The sequence below is a fragment of the Mya arenaria genome, chromosome 15 (genome assembly GCF_026914265.1).
Source record: "Mya arenaria isolate MELC-2E11 chromosome 15, ASM2691426v1".
In the NCBI taxonomy this organism is placed as follows: Eukaryota; Metazoa; Mollusca; class Bivalvia; order Myida; family Myidae; genus Mya; species Mya arenaria.
In genome coordinates, this window is record NC_069136.1 from 29,327,694 (window position 1) to 29,345,427 (window position 17,734).

Genomic DNA, 17,734 nt, shown 5'->3' on the forward strand with positions numbered 1-17,734 from the left:
TTCAATAGAAGCTGGAATGAGATTTGCAATTCAACATTACACATATATTAATGAAAATATTGATAAATTTCGGGAACAAAAAAGGTAATATATTTAATTCGTATTTAATACCCTATTATGCATATATATAGCTTTATGGGAATAAACATACCTCATTACAACTTCTATCAAATAAAAATTATCTTTTATGTTTATTATATAATTATAAATAAAAAAATACATAAATAAAAATAAGGGCCACAACCTCTCTGTAATCAAGGGCCGAAACGTCTACAGGATGGGGCCGATTTGGTAAGGGGCCGAAAAGGTAACTGTTTCAACTAAGCGCCAATTTGGTAAGGGGCTGATTTGTCTGGTGAATTTAGGGAAGTTTGTGAGTCAATCGCTATTTCTAGGAATTTAGAATGCCATTTTACGCTGTTTTGGGGAGACTTTCTGCCCTAATTTCAACAAAAATATGGCTCTAACAACATCGCATTATCCAAGCAGAATGGAATGGGACATTTACAAAGTGATCTATCAGTAAAAAAGATGTTCTTTTGCCTTGTAAATGTTATAGGTATTTAATTAAAGCAATACAAAATAGCTCTTGACGTTATTGCATAAACAAAACTGACCAGGTCGTATTTAATTATATAAACAAAAATGACATCCAAAATTATATCTGTCCAAAACCGTCAAGAAAAACAATCAAAACCAAATGCAGTCGTAACTGAAAATGAACCTAGTTAGTATAGCTGAGCGACACTTGGAAGTCGTGGTGTTTAATGGTGATCATTTTGTTATAGAGGAAATTAAAAAAACGTTTTAGCCGAGTTTATGTCTTTGGTGTCTTTTATATATGATTCCGCTTGACCGTAATGGTAAGAGCTAAGTAATCGAATTGTGTATGTTCGTATTTGAATTGAAGCCTTTGATCCGTAAACAGATTGATTCGGGTATTTCCGATAAACTCTGCTTTACTTCGTTATCCAATATAACCAAAGAATTCGATCTCGGACTAATCTGCGGGACACCTTTGATATTATCGCACACATCATTACAATCGTACTCAGTTTTGTTCGTTCCTTCGCAGATTTGCCCCCTTACCCCCCCCCCCCACCCCCCTAAAAACTTCTCAGATTTATATTGATCTGAAAATTGACCTCTAGGGCTCTGAATCCGGATTTCCAGATTAATCCTGAACTTTGACACCCCTGCAATTTAGTGATATTTTAGGAAGCAATGCTGAAAAATCGAAATTGCAGAAGTGTGCTTACTGGCATGAGCATGCAATGCACATTTTAATTGCTGAACATGTCACAGCAATAAAACTATTATCTTAAAAGCATGGGATCTGAATTTTAAAACTGGCATTTTTTTTAAAATCATTTAAAGGTTTTATCTTAACAAGGAGACCTGCATTATCACCAAGATTGCATTGAAATTGATGCAAGTTCCATGAAGGCAAAATAAAATAATGATCCAGTTTATTGTCTAACATGTATAAGATCATTTAGTTCTGATGTGCATTATTAAAATGTTACTAAGAATTCGTATCCACTAGTGCGTTTTAATTCAAAGAATTTTCATTTACAATAACTACCAATGGACTGAAATTGTTCCTAGACATGAAAATCTATGAAAAAATTACACCTGTCAAAACTAATCGCGAAAACATATGACAAAAAAAGAACGAAAAGTTTGACCTCTCTTTAATTACAATTAATAATAATTTGGTAAATATGTAAGGAATGTTACATTTTTTGTAGTTTATCATTCATGATTTGGTCGAACAGCTTCATTCAGATGTTTGTTTACAAACAATTGACAGCGGAAATCTAGTCCCGCGTAAACAAAGGTTGATAAAACATCATGCCCTAATAATGAGGTTGTAGGACACCATATTTTAGAAAATATACTATGTTCTGTCCACTGGCATCTGGTTCATTGTTTATTTCTAAAATGTTAATTTATTTCATTTTGAGTACATATAATGATATAACCAACACATCTGAAGATATTTAATGCCTTTCTTGTGTATGAATGACTAGTCATATTATAATAAGTAAACAAACCAGACATTACTACACATTAGCTATTCGATTAAAACTAGACTGGTACCCTCATTCTCTTTTCTACAAAAAGATTTTTATCAAAAATTAACGTAGGGTACCAATCTAATTAAAACTGAACGTAATAGGAAAATGAATGCAAATTAGATTGATAACCTTTTTACTATATTTTGAGTATTTTTAATAAGCTTTTTTTCACGAAAATAGCCTTCAAAATCATGCATATTAAACAACCCAGAGATCAGTGCACGTTTACTCATGGATTAAAGAGCGTTCAGTTACAGATGGGTATGTATTACAAGATACAAGAATCTTTATTTAAAGTCGGGCATGTGTTAACAAGAAACATTAGCTCAGTGAGCTATTTTCCGACACGAATAACAAACATACATAACATATCAAATAACAATAACAATAAGCTTAATTGTGACCTGGAAATAAAAGTATATATGTTAAAATGAACACATATTGGAGCATGCATGCAAATAAAAATACAAAATGTAGGAAAATAGGAGTGTAATAACTGGGGTAAGTTATTTTTTTACGAGTTTTCCATCACCTAATGTTCATTATTTGAAAAAAATGTCGATTTGGTAGTCATAATACATATACCAAAACACCTTTTTCATCATATTTATACATATCTACAATATTATGTCTATTAAATTGCTTTTATTAGCGTTTAAACGTATTTTATTAGCTATTGCCGTAAGGGTTAGTTATTTTCGTACGAGTTTTTAGTCACCTCTTGTTATTATCTAAATAAATGTCGATTTTGTCGTCATCATATCTAGCCCCAAATCATTTTTTATCTTATTTATACATGTCTACAATATTATATCGATTTAATTGTTTTTATTAGCGTTAAACGTATTTTTATTTGCTGTTTTCGTAAGAGTTTTCGTCACCTCGTATTCGATCATAATTTGTATAAATTTCGATTTTGTCGTCATAATATCTGACCCAGAAACATATTTTTCATCGTATTTATACATATCTACAATATAAGATCGATACCTTGTTTTTACTAGCGCAACACGTATTTCATTTGCTATTTTCGTAGCCAAATGCTATTTTCGCGAAAATGGGTTATTTTCGCTATTTAGCTATACCGCATTTGTTGTCCCATTCGGAACTCCTCGGCCATGTTTATCGTAAACAACCTCGGATGTATGCCGGTACATCAGTTTAAGTAGTTCGTAAAATTTTGAATTATATCATAGATGAAATGTAGTGTTTTAGAATTGTATTTATTAATTGGAGTTTAAATTGAGTGTCGGTGAAGTATATTATTGCGAACATAATTAAGATTTCCAAGAGTAAAGTCATAACGTTTAACTGCTAAATAAAATTACTACGCGATCTACTTGCATCGGACTTAAACGTACCTCCTTTTGAGTATGTAAACCGTCCAAATACATCCGAGGTTGTTTTTAAAAAAAATGGCCGAGGAGCTCCGAATGTTGTTGTCCAGTTAGCACACTCGATTCTCTCTTAGGCGAACCGGGTTCGATGCCCGGCGTAGGCAGTAATGTGCTACCATATATAATATTGTTGAGCAATATGAATTATTATGTATTATTTTTTTCTAAACGGGGTGAGCAATATCATGTATATAGAATCCCAGGTTTGGTGTAGACAAAAAAATGGGAACTGTGGATAATGTATTTGAATTGCATATTATTATCAATTATTTTACGAATTGCAAGAAGAATTTGTATACTGAATTTGTGGACTTTACAAGGGCGTTTGATAATGTTGTCCGGGATATTATGGTATAAACTCATTAAACTTGGTGTCAGAGGTAAAATGCTCGATATTATTCGCTCAATGTATTTAAATGTCTAAAGTGAAATATGACAATGTTGTCTAAGTGAAAGTTTTACATGTTTTCTATGTGTGTACCAAGGAGAATCATTGTCACCATTTTTATTCTCAATGTATCTAAATGATATAGAAGAATATTTTATGACAAATAAGTACCATGGTATTCATTTGGATTTGTAAAAGCTGTTTGTATTGTTGTATGCTTATGATATTGTAGTGATGTCAGAAGAAGATCACAGAAGACAAAGGTGATGGTCTTTAAAAGAGGGAGGTAGATTGAGAAGAAATTGGAACATTTGTATACAAAGGTCAGGAATAAGATATTGTTGACAAATTTACATATCTTAGGATTGTATTTACACCAGGAGGCTCTTTTATTAAAACGTTTGATACACTATCTGGTCAGGCTATGAAGGCGAGCTTTAAACTAAAGCAGCGTTTGATAGACACACGAATTGTAAATCGTCGGTATATATGGTAAGAGGCTTACTACAAAGAACTGGTTTTAATGCTATACTAGTATGGTTGGAAATTTTGATCTGTTTTTATATGTTTCGAGTTACGGATATATTTATACAAAACTGGAGCTCAGCATTAGCAAACCACGTCAAAAACTTTTATTTCACAGTGGTATTTTAATGCGGCATCGACATCGAACGAGCGGACTGCATGCATGTTCCTGAGCGCCTCAGTGTCCTGAGTAATATGGCACATGGAACATTTCACCTTATTCTTGCCAGTGTCCTGTCCAACACTTCTGCTTGAAAGTTGCACAGAGCTGTTCAATTTTCCGAGATTTATAGGTTTTACTGGAATAGCTCGCAGTAAAATACGTGTTTCATGTTATGAATTGTGTTTGTAGTAATATCATGTGTGCCCCATAAACTATATTTGCCGGCAAAATGGGTGGGGTAAAGCAACAATTATATATTGAATGATGCAGAATATAACTGTTTTTAATTTTAAGTTATCGTAGTCCGTCGCTGTGGCTTACTGGTTAAGGCGTTCTCCCACGGAGCTGAAGAACTGGCTGCGTCAAAAGATTTTAGTTGGTACATGGGGCTCTTTTGCCAACATTACAAACTCGATTCCTTCATCAGCAAAGTTCGAACACAACACTTTTTCATGTATTTTATTTATTTTATTTATGAAAAATGACTTTTTATCTCGTTTTTCTCCCCCACAAGAGGTTGCCCTTGTTCGCATGTTTCGTCGTGTCCATATATTCTAGTTCCGCTGGCCGATAAGCCAGACCTATCAGGAGTTACGTGATTGTCAACAACTGTTAACTCTTCTTCTTCCAACTTTTCTCCTTCAACGTCAATCGAATATACGGCTGGTTTATTGTGGCCATCCGTCCTACAGCACATGGCACCAAAACCAGATAAGCTTCCTAGAATCAGAACCACACCTACAAATAAGAATTAAATGTATTTTATAATTTTCTGAAAAGTCGATTACAAAATTACAAACGGTAATCTAAATATGCACGAAACAATATAAATAGAAATACATATTACACGTCTACTAAAATTTTCTTAAAAAGAAGAGTAGATACATTGTAATACTCATTAATCTACTGTTTCATAAAAAGAAATCCAATATATTTTGAATATTGTACAAATTATGAAAATATGTAAATTAATTTACAATGACACATTACCTGCTGTTATAAAACTGTATTCATATGATCCCGTCATGCTGTACAAATAACCTAAAACAAACGAAATAGCGTGTCATTTAGTTACGATGTTAATTTGACAACTCGGCATGAAAATTAAACTACAACAGTGCAACTCAAGATTTATTTATAAGGTGTTTTTGTTTTAATCTAATAGGGAGTGCAATACGAAATATATGTGAACAACAAGTGAATAACAGGATCTTTTTTCGAATACATTATTCTTGGTTATGATGAAAATTATTAAATAGTTCGACGAGGCTGTAACCCCAATATCAGTTAATCAGTTTGTCGGAAATTAGCTCATTGAGCTAATGTTCTTTACTATTATATACCCGACTTTAAATAGAAATTATTGTAAATTGCATTCTAAATAAGTTGACTTTTAATGATCTATCAATGACGGTAACTTGAGCCAGATACAGTAATTCAATTGTTGCGTTTTAATGATCGTATCCAGGCGATAACCCCGATATCAATATATCAGTGGCGGTAACCCCGATATCAGTGGCGGTAACCCGATATCAATATATCAGTGGCGGTACCCCCGATATCAATATATCAGTGGCGGTAACCCCGATATCAATATATCAGTGACGGTAAGCCCGATATCAATATATCAGTGGCGGTAACCCCGATATCAATATATCAGTGGCGGTAACCCCGATATCAGTATATCAGTGGCGGTAACCCGATATCAATATATCAGTGGCGTTAGCCCCGATATCAATATATCAGTGACGGTAACCCCGATATCAGAATATCAGTGGCGGTAACCCCGATATCAGTATATCAGTGGCGGTAGCCCCGATATCAATATATCAGTGGCGGTAACCCCGATATCAGTATATCAGTGGCGGTAACCCCGATATCAGAATATCAGTGGCGGTAACCCCGATATCAGTATATCAGTGGCGGTAGCCCCGATATCAATATATCAGTGGCGGTAACACCGATATCAGTATATCAATGGCGGTAACCCCGTTATCAATATATCAGTGGCGGTAACCCCGATATCAGTATATCAGTGGCGGTAACCCCGATATCAGTAAATCAGTGACGATTCCCCCGATATCAATAAATCAGTGACGGTAATCCGACATCAGTTAATCAGTTATTTCGTTTCAATGATCGTGCCTAGGCGGTAACCCAGATATCAGCAAATCAGTTGCGGTAACCTCATGTCAGTAAATCAGAGGCTGTAACCTAGATATCAGAAGATCAGTTCATTCGTTTCAATGATCCCGTTAAGGTGGTAAACAATATATCAGTATATCAGTAGCGATGACTCCGATATCAGAAACTCAGTTGTTTCGTATCAATGATCATGCCTAGGCGGTAACTCCGATAACGATATTTACCTATCAAAACTGGTCCAGTAGATACTCCTATTCCACAGAATAAGTACGCCAATCCATAAGCTTCAGAGAGTTTTGTTATTCCAACAAAGCTCAAGGACAATGGTGTCATCATTGCATTCGGCCATCCGGTAAATAAGCCTAGCTGTGATGTAAAGATATATATACCAGCAACTTCTTTGGAATAAAACATGAATAGTGATGTTGCCACACCAGATATAACAAGAACTAACAAGTGCACATATATGGCTTTGTATTGGCCTTTGGTCACTGTGAAGGAACCTAAAAGTCTTCCGATAGTGTTTGCAACAGAAAATACTATCATAATGAGGCTGATGTCGTGCGATTGTCCTCCTAGTTTGAACACATAATTCGGAAGGTGAACATGAACTGAAGTTAAAGCAAAGTTCCATGCCGAGGTACTCAGAAGAAATAGAAAATATGCCTTATTTGTTAATAGTGAAAAGTCCAAATATGAATTGAAGAGCGATTCAGTCTTTTTTTTTCGAACTAAATTCTTGAGCGCACGAACATCTTGTTCTATCGTTGAAGGCCGACATATCACTCCAACAACACACATTTGTAACTGTACACTGGCCAATATTAGAAAGGCCTGTGATAATCCGAACTTGTCAATCAAGTACAAGCCAAGAGGAGCAGAAACGAACATGGCTACTCCGACAACCAAAAACGCACACGACAAAGCTTGGTTTTGATATCGTTTAAAGTAAAAGCCAAGTGAACAAATGATACCCGACGAAGACATTCCATACCCTGTACCTGGAAGAAAGAACACTCGTTTCATATTTACGTTAGGCCGTAGCAACAAGGAATGCTGCTTACATTATTCTGTAGAAAAAATAGTTACAATAGAATAATTTAAATAATCATACGGTCATGCTATCAGTACTGGAATGTTAAGTTCCAATTATCACGGAATTCAATCGACTTGTTCTATAGTATTAGTTGTCTGCAAAATCAGTCAGTAAACTTTGGATTTCGTATAACGTATCTAAACAAAACGCTTTCCATTTTTAAATCGTTTGTATTTGTGGATTATACGTAAATAATAATAATAATATCTATTATGTATACTTATATATTCAATTTTGCTTTATTGAAATGACACACTGTACTTTTCTTAATCCATACAATAAAATAAATAAGAAGTGGTACGTTGTTGCGTATGATTCATCTAGCTTTGCTCGGCTTTGCTTGACCTTGCTTGACTTAGATATTGTGTCATGCAAATATGCCTTACTCTCTTTCTCATAAGGTAACTTATACCACAACGACATCTTTTAAAAAAACACACTATATAAGTGTTGATAAATTGACTTAGTTAAAAATAAAACTGACTTTGCTTGACTTTTTTTAGTAGTACCGGTGCCTCAGATGGGATTTTCCAGCATGACTAAATTTACCGAAAACACATACCCGGTGTGCAAGAAACAACACTACATGTATAACATTTTTTTCATTGCATGTCCTTACTACGTGTTAGCAAATGGCCACATTCTGTGAAAAAAGTTGTTCAACAGAACGTCAGTGTTTACCGACGAGTACTCCAGCTGTGAAGATCACCCAGTCCAGTGATGGGACAAAGGCGCTGGAAGCAAACCCAACGGAGGTGAAAACACCACCAAGAACAATAGAAAACCTGCAGCTGAACAGATTGTTGAGAATTCCCGCCACGGGTCCTGCAAGAAATGATGACCTATGGGTAAAGGTCTATAAGTTTTCAATGTTCATGTAATATATGACTTATTTACCTATAAAATGTTTCGAAATACATTATTGGAAAAAATATTGATAAAATCAATAAAACGTCAATCTTGTTAACATTATCCAAAACTAACCAGTTTCATACTTATGGCGGCTAGCGCTAAGGAAACAGTTGTTTACTCTTTGCCAAAAATCTACGAAAGCATACACATATAAACATGATTTATGATTTATGATTTATATATATATCCGTTTTATTTACAGTTATGTAGGACCATTAGATTGAGATTCATTTGTTATAAAAACACAAATAGCAATAACGATATAATCAGTAACCCTTTTACCTAGAAAACACAGAAGTCCCCCTGCGAAAGCTCCGACCAATGAGGCCTTCACATCAGTCCCTCCATACTTGTCCAGCAAGGCTAGGTACAGGACACCGTTCATATACAGCGTGATGCAGTAAATCATCATGCCCTGGTAAGTAGAAAACTATGACACTCATTTCAGAATAAACAGAAAGTTACTAATAATAGTACTACATATAGAAGTATCTCCTGTCAAGCGCATCGTACCATCAATCAAAAAGTCAATAGTCAGGAACGGAAAATGACCTCTTCGTTAGTTGTTTTCATGCTCTTTTACTGGTAGGACCGATTTTGATGTTAAGTAAATGTGTCAATAATGCACTGACCTTTCCAAGTACCATCGGATCTTAAATTTAAGACATTTACACATTTTTGGTAGTTCGTGCAAATTAAGTTTTTGGCCCCAAAAGCGCCGTTTTCATAATAGCATGTACTTCGGACATAAAAAACTCATAAAAATTAGTAGAGTATAACAGGGTTAACCTTTCCACGCGACGTCAGCTTGAAATAGGTTTCAATGTTGTACCATGGAGACTCACGTGATAAAAATGCACCAGCCCAACATTATTATTGTAAAATAAAAATATAGAATATGTATATAGACAAAAAACTTTGTGAATAAACAGTTGTATAAACTGATTAAAGAAAAAGGAATATCAAGATGCAAAACGTATGTCTTATACCATTATTATAAACCTTTGGACACATTTAATGGGAAGTTGTACCCAACGTCGTAGACTACATTAAGTTTATTAAAGCTCACAAAAAGGTTTTAAATAAATAGGTAAACTTGAAAATTTAATGACAATTTATTACATATAACAGTTTAAATGATAAAATATAGGAACTGTATGTAACCCAACAATGCAATACGCATGAACGTATCATTGTCTTATTACCTCCCTTTCTTCAAATTAATATAATTTAGCATTCAATTGAAAAAAAGAAGAAAAAAAATAGTGTTAAGAATGTTTGTTTGTTTATATTTTAACGAACTACTGCTTTGTTGAATTACGAAAAGTATTAGCACATAAAGATACGTATAAGGTTCACGCCACATCACTTTAAAACTAATCTGGTAGGGACGTTAAATGGGCACTGGCAGTGTGAGAGTGCCATACACTGGTGCACGTTATAGAACTAGGGTAGCTCTAACAAGGGTTACATTATGTACATGCTCCAAAAACCTAAAATGATCAACCATCTTATCGGAGCACTCGCTTTGCCCGAGTGCGAGTATAAAAAAGTTTACACACAAAGTCACGTGATATCACTATTTTGATCCAGATGAACTTATAATACTGGAAGAAACTGGCGCGGATAACTCGTGTGACGAGAGTACATTAAACAAAACTGTAGACACATGTACGGAACCTAACAATGAAACACGTCTACTGAAAAATTTACAGGCAGACATGGCCGATCTGAAAGACATATTACTATGTCATATTGAGAATACAAACTCTAATTTTCAAAGATTGAGTGATGAAGTTATTAGTTTGAAAAGGCTAAATTCTCAAAGAGCGTCTAGTACTGACAGCAAAATTGAGTCTGTACAGCAAAATGTAAACAATTCTCAGCTAGACATAAACAAGTTCAATGGCATGTTACAGAAACGAATGCAATCAATTATGGATATACTGAAATCTCGTCAAGGAAAATCAGAGAGTCGGCGTGAAATAAAAGGTCCCGAATTTACAATAGACAACAATAACGAGGCAAGTTGCAATGAAGATGTACAATTGCTTCCAGAGACAACATTGTTGATAGGAGATTCTATTCTCAAGAATGTAAATTCAAGAGGATTAGGAAATGTTGAAATTCGAATGATAAGAGGGGGTAAAGTTAACCATGTTGGTTTAAGGTTGGAAAAATGGGAAGTAGACGACTTGAAAAACGTTATTCTGTATATCGGTGGGAACGATGTATCTGATGGCCAGGATCTTCACGAAATGTATAAACAACTGAAAGATGGAATAGAATCAGTACAACGTAGAAATCCGTACTGCGAAATGTACGTTTGCACCATTTGTCCCCGAGCGGACTGTGAGGTAAGCCAGGCTAATAAAATGCTGACAGCGCTGTGCGAAGAAACGGGAGCCAAACTTATTAATACATTTAATAAGTTTGTATTCGGTGACGGTTCCTCAATTCCGGAGTATTACAACCACGACGGTATTCATTTGAACAAAAAAGGAACAAGTGCTTTGGTTCGTGCAATTTACACGTCGGTGAAAATAATTCGAAGGTCAACAGACGCAGGAAGTTATCACTCCGAAATCGGCGGTGCAGTGCGAAATACACATAAACCCGAAGCAGCTTATAGGACGGGTCGTGAAAGAAAATCTGCGGGACAACGCGGTGAAAGAACAAGGAGGCACTCGGACAATATAAACAATAAATCCCCTCGGCAAAATGTTGCCGGCATTGACATAGAACGAGATAAACCCGTAGATCGTAATAAATGGTGTACACACTGCAGAATGCAGAACCACAATACCAGCGAGTGTGGACGAAGGCGGCATGCTGGAAATACACATTTCAGTTCTAGCTCTTACCGGAAATACTAGGAATCCGCCGACAAACACAATCAAAGTAATGAAACTGTTTTTCAAATTATTCCACGTAATACGTTTATAATGATACCATTACAATTATTGTATATATATAGTAAATTCTGTAATATTATGAACAAGTATAATGAAGGAATTTCAATCAGGAATCGCAATCAAAAATGTGCGAATACAAATGCATGTAACTCTGACTATTTGTTACAACCTACGGGTCAGCCTCAAAATATATATCCATTTATTTCATGTACGGTGAATACCCAAACTGATTTGATAAGAAATACAGGCTTTAATAATAATATTTCGACTTTGCCAATTAAACATGACAAAAAGAATCATAAAGGCTTACACATAGTCAGTTTAAATATTCAACACATTTCAAACAAGCGAGATGAGTTGAAATTTCATTTATTTCAGTCATTTCACATTGATATAATTGGTTTATGCGAAACGTTTTTGACACCCAGTGTACATGATAATGAATTAGTTATTCCTGGATATAGCTTCGTGCGCAAAGATCGCCTCGACAAAGGGGGCGGGGGTATAATTGTCTACATTTCAAATAAACTCTCATATGTTAGGCGATATGATTTAGAGTCTGACACTTTAGAATCCGTCTGGGTTCAAATCGCTTTACCCAGAAGTAAATCGTTTTTAGTAAACTTTGTATATAGACCTCCTGATTCTTCACAAAACTGGATAGATCTATTTGAAACTCAATACAACAAATTAGGAAGCAAGGATAGTGAAGTATATGCTCTAGGGGACTTTAACATCAATTATTTTCCAGACAAAACAAATAAATTCAATAATGCAAAATGGGAAAATTTTCTTTCAAAGTTTGGACTTTCTCAAATCATTGAAATGCCAACTAGGATTCATACAAATGGTTCGTCTATTATAGACCATATATATACAACAAGAAAAGATCTCATCTCAGATATTGCTGTATATAATTATACCATAAGCGACCACTTGCCTATCGCTTTCACGAGATCAGTAAAAAAGAAACAAGTGAAAAACAGTCACGATTCAATAACATATCGATGTTATAAAGGCTTCGATGAAGATCTTTTTAAAGCAGATTTAGTTAACTCGAATCTGATCCTTATCGATTCAATAGCAGATCCAAACTTTGCTTTGGACATTTTTTATGATACAATTCATACTGCTCTTTCTGACCATACGACAATCAAGCAAAAGAGAATTAAACATGCGAGTCAACCGTTTTGGTTCTCGGATCAAATAAAACAAACAATTTTTTTGAGGGATTATTATTTTTTGCACAAAGATTTTGAAAATTACAAAAAAAAAACACGAAACAAAATTTCATCTATGATACGCAAAAGCAAGAAATCCTTCTATAACGATGCTATCAAAAATAATAAATCTTCAAAGTTTCTTTGGCAAAACCTGAATGATATCACAAATAACAATAAAGCACACCAATTTAGTATTCCAAATAAACTTATAATAAATGAAAAAGATATTGAGGGTACAGTGGAAATATTGGAAGCCTTAAATTATCACTTCACCAATATATCCTTTCCGCTACCATAGCCGCCTAATGCAGACCCTAAAATTGGGTGTCCCCATTACCTCTATCATACACCGGCGAACTACCACAGCAGTGTAAACCGTACTCAAATTTTCGGCTTCTGATTACCGCTATCGTACAGCGTGGGAATACCGCTTATTTTTATAATCTTGTACATGTTTTGCTAAAAGCAGAGACTTAAATCTCCTGATTAAAATGCGTTAGCAATTAGGTAAAATGTTTATCAATTTTGAAACAGTACAAATTTATAACACAATTAAAGAAATTAATTACAAACATTATATAGTACATAAAATTATATAACATAACACCCTTATAAATCAAGGTTGCATTTCACGAATTAGTGACATATACATTATCCCTAATTAGGTAATGTTCTAGTGAAAATGTACATTTTTCCTTATACTTAAACCCTTTAATAGACACAATAATACAATAAAATGCATTTTATTGGTTTTATTATGTAATGGCAACTAAAATATTCACTTATTAATAAATATGACATATCGGCATAACTACGCTCTGGTTGACTTCGGAAAAATACAAAACTCACATTAATACACTACGGATATGATGAATTTAGAACAAATGTAGAAATAACCGTAGACGTGTGTTGTAGTAATTTGACTGAAGACAATCATCAGTAGGTAAACGCACATGCAAAACAGCGCAATGGTAATCCTGTGATATGTAGGTTGTGGTATTTTTCATCTTTGGTATTGGCTACTTTTTAATGTTTATAAAACTACTATAGGCGAGTTTTGTAGATAGGAATTACTTATTTGAACAATTTGTTAAGAACATAAAAGATAATGTTATGCATTAATACACTCTGGTAGTTCTAGTACAAACCTTTCAGGTAAATGTATTTCAAAATTGCCGGAGACGTTTAATGTTATGATCAATCTTGGAATTATACCACATGTGCATGCATAGATACACTATGGCAGTTTTAACTTTTGTAGTAACTCGATATTTATGTCTGTCGTTTTCCTCATAAATACGCTACGGCTAGTATTTGATATTTCTAAAACAGCAATTTTGTACTACAGTAGTAGAAAAAGGTTTTCCAAAATATTTCAAAAGTACAATGCTTAAAAAGATGGATGTAAGGCAACGTTGCAAAAGTTTTTTATTATTTCAATCATATTATGTATGTGTGTGCTTGAATACGCTAATTTAGCCTGCTTAATTTTAATGCAGACATCACACTATCACAGTTTTTCAGGCACGTCTCATTCTATGTAAAATTCAGTAATAAAACAAAAAGTGAAACTTATGACTTTAGAAGAGTTGTAACAATGTTTGTGTCCAGAGTTCATCGTTATTTGGGTCCTTGACGTGTAACCCTTAACAGGGCCTATTTTTTACTGTTCGACTAATGGTCTTGTCCCTGTTGTTTTCATTATATTTTACATATTTTTGTTTATTCTAGTATTTACACATGCATAGAGCGATTACAAAACAATATGTTTTTTTATCAAATAAATCAGAAAGGAATTACAATAACGATTCTCTATCATGGTATTTTACACACATGTTCATTCATTTCCCATATAAATGTATACTTATAGGACTAAAATCCAAATACGGATTCATAATTCATTCATATATCACGGTTATAAAATGTATAGATCATTTATTTACATCATAGGAACTCGAGGAATACATAAGGATAAAATCAAACATGACGAAAATCAATAATGATAATATTTTTTCTCATATCAACAAAGAACACATGTACATAATTATATAATAGAAAAATATAGACCAAAATATCAATCAAAGTTTTGACTGCAACTATTATATTGCTAAAAATATCGCAAGATTTGTCACGGGAAACAACACCAGTATAATCACAGCATGCGATTAATGAAACGGCAACAGTCTAGTGGAGTTTCTGGTGCAATGCAATATCATCGGTCTGTAAAAAGAAATCACATATTGATGAATATTTGTTATAAAAACACGTTGTTAGCGACAATTGCATCGTATATGTGTAATTTCGAAAAATATGTTCTCATTTTAAGCATGAAATGTTTAATTCTATAAAAAAACATTAAAACAAACATTATTCGTCCCTTCAGCAAGAAAAGGTTGATACCTGAACACCATTTTGTTATGATTATCTCATCAATACTATATTGAAAATTTATTTAAATACATGATTGATCTAAACGGCGCTTTCTTGTACTAGACTTTGAAATTCAAGATGTGCCATTAAACAGTAGAACTAATTTAATGTTTGCATTTTCATGAACTTCAGAGACCGTTCATTGTTTCGATTGAAGGGTCATTTCAAAATGCAACTAAATAAAAAAAACATATATTTTTGAAAATGTTTTACATACACGAGGTTTTTTTTTGTTCATCTGTGTTTCTGGAGCCATAGTCTTGTTGGACTCGACCTCCACATTTGGCCTTTTCTAGAGGTAATGCCACGATACTAAATAAAACATTCCCTTAAATAAAATAACATTTCATTTGAGTTTTAGTTTATAGACATTAGAATAATACTCGTGCAAGCTGACTCTGCACTGCACATTGCCAAAGAGGTCAAGTTAAAAAATGTCGCTTGTTTGTTTGGATTTCCTTATACCTGTGCTATTCCCGCCGATAAGTTGTTCTGCAACCTAAAAACAGAAACATAAAACATTAAACAGCTGATTGATTTTAAAAGATGTTGTTCATGTTTCATTTTGCTAGTACATGCAACGATCAATGTGTTATTAAACCTGATTATGGTTACTATTTAACATTATACAGCATGTTTGTAATATACTGTAAAAAAAGTAGTACCATTCTCTCAAACAGCTTAGCCGGTAGCCGGAGGGTTGACGCTTTATACATGATGAATCACAAGCGAGATGTCCACGGCAGACCACACAAATTAGGTCCACAAATAAGCACTTTGTGTTGGTACACTGTAAATGTTGACTGTCTGCAACACCCATGCTCTTTTTTAATAAAAAATACTTTGATGCATGTTTTTTCCCACTTTCCTTTTCTATTTACTTCTTCCGTCAAAACCTTGTTCTGCCGGCTATTTATGATAGGATTGAAACATGTCATCGGGTTGCACACATGTTTTGATTATTCCCATGCAGTGGACATAAGCTTCCGGTCGGAAATATTTCATGCCATGTGTTCCCCTCTGCTGAGCATCCTAACTTTGCCATCTCTTTTCGTGGACTGATTTTGCTATTGACCAATATGTCCTTCCGGTGTTTAATGCGTGACACGAATGTATAGATCTTTTTCCAAACGCCAGAGGAACTGATGTTTTAAACTTGTCGGCAAATACAACATGATCATCCTGTGATGTTTTCTCTACAGTTCTCTACAACTGTTTGAGTCAACCTTACTTCTATCTTTCGACTTAAGTGAGCCTGGTAATTCCTGAGATACCCCATGACACGCGGAGCACCAACGATTCTTGAATGGTGACCGTGACATTTGATCAATGCTTCATCGACAGATATGTATTGATGCATGTTGTAATAAGTCATGCTCCTTTCCTGTAGAACTTTCATAACAGGGGTCACTGTAGTTCCAATGTAACCTTGATGCGACCTTGTGTTATTTGTCCGGTTGGTTTATTGTCTATTGCAGTGGTTTTCATGGCAATTGTGACAGCTATTTTGTAATGGATGTTCTGTTGATATATTTGCAGTCACTATGGTTTCCATGATAACTTTATAGCGATCACGTAATAGATGTCCGGTTGGATTTATATGAAAGTTATAGCATATATTTCAACAGTTTTAAAAGGAAGCTTTACTAGCGTTAAATGACCTTCAAAGGCAACGCCGCCTTTGAAATGGGTCGTGCTATGTTGATTACGTATTATGTTTATACAGAAAATACCACTGCGTAGTTTTGCATACTTCTAGATTCAAGAACGCTACCAAAGTGCACTTAAGTGACTGATTTAGTTTAATTCAAACATGAAATGTCTACCTTATCGAAGTTAACACACAGTCCGTAAAACAAATATCACAGTAATACCACTGCGCAGTTTTGCTCATTTCTTATATTTAACAGTGATACCACAGCGTACTTCTGATACAAGAGGAAAAGCATAACCATGCTGTTTTATTAAAGCAAATTTATAAAAGCCAGAGGCGAATAATGTTGAATGACGATTTTTAAAGAAATACCGTTGCTTATTTTTGCATGGTTATTATATTTGAAAGAAATTCCGTAGTGTAGTAACTGTTTCTAAGACAAAGTACCATAGCGTATTAATGCTGTTTTTAAAATTCACAATCCTTCTTATTTTAATGAAAAACGTACCACAATTTTGTGGAAAATGTGCATTTTGCGGCTGTGGAACTGGACGTACCTACTTTTTCAGTACGTTTCAGTCGTCTACAGTATTCCTACAGTAAAACAGTAGCGGTAACCAGCACCCTTGAAAAATTGGTCTGCATTAGGCGGCTACGGTAGCGCGTCGATGTACGGTAGCGGTATTCGAAAGGATATCTAATATAATTAAGAGAAAACCATTTGCTAAGGAACATTTTTCTACTCTGCAGAAATATCTGGATGAAAAATTGCGACATCATCAATTTAATGTGGAAAATATTACAG

The 17,734-nt window shown here is 34.4% G+C and overlaps 2 protein-coding genes across 8 annotated transcripts in view; both read right to left on the reverse strand.

Moving 5' to 3' along the window:
• Positions 1-1,846, reverse strand: part of LOC128220794 (retinoblastoma-associated protein-like) — a 51,535-nt gene extending 49,689 nt beyond the window's left edge. For all 4 annotated transcript variants that reach the window (XM_052929341.1, XM_052929339.1, XM_052929340.1 and 1 more), the window contains exon 1: positions 1,741-1,846. In XM_052929341.1, coding sequence (XP_052785301.1) covers positions 1,741-1,784 — 44 coding nt within the window. In that variant the 5' untranslated portion in view covers positions 1,785-1,846. The remainder of the gene's footprint in view (positions 1-1,740) is intronic.
• A 3,153-nt stretch (positions 1,847-4,999) lies between these two features.
• LOC128220207 (monocarboxylate transporter 13-like) overlaps positions 5,000-17,734 on the reverse strand; it is a 30,348-nt gene continuing 17,613 nt past the window's right edge. For 3 of the 4 annotated variants that reach the window (XM_052928492.1, XM_052928493.1, XM_052928491.1), the window contains exons 3-7: positions 8,990-9,122; positions 8,477-8,620; positions 6,924-7,700; positions 5,545-5,595; positions 5,000-5,292 (exon numbers count right to left, since the gene is read on the reverse strand). In XM_052928492.1, the coding sequence (XP_052784452.1) occupies positions 5,027-5,292; positions 5,545-5,595; positions 6,924-7,700; positions 8,477-8,620; positions 8,990-9,122 (1,371 nt within the window). In that variant the 3' untranslated portion in view covers positions 5,000-5,026. The remainder of the gene's footprint in view (positions 5,293-5,544; positions 5,596-6,923; positions 7,701-8,476; positions 8,621-8,989; positions 9,123-17,734) is intronic. The other variant, XM_052928494.1, reaches the window with a different exon arrangement.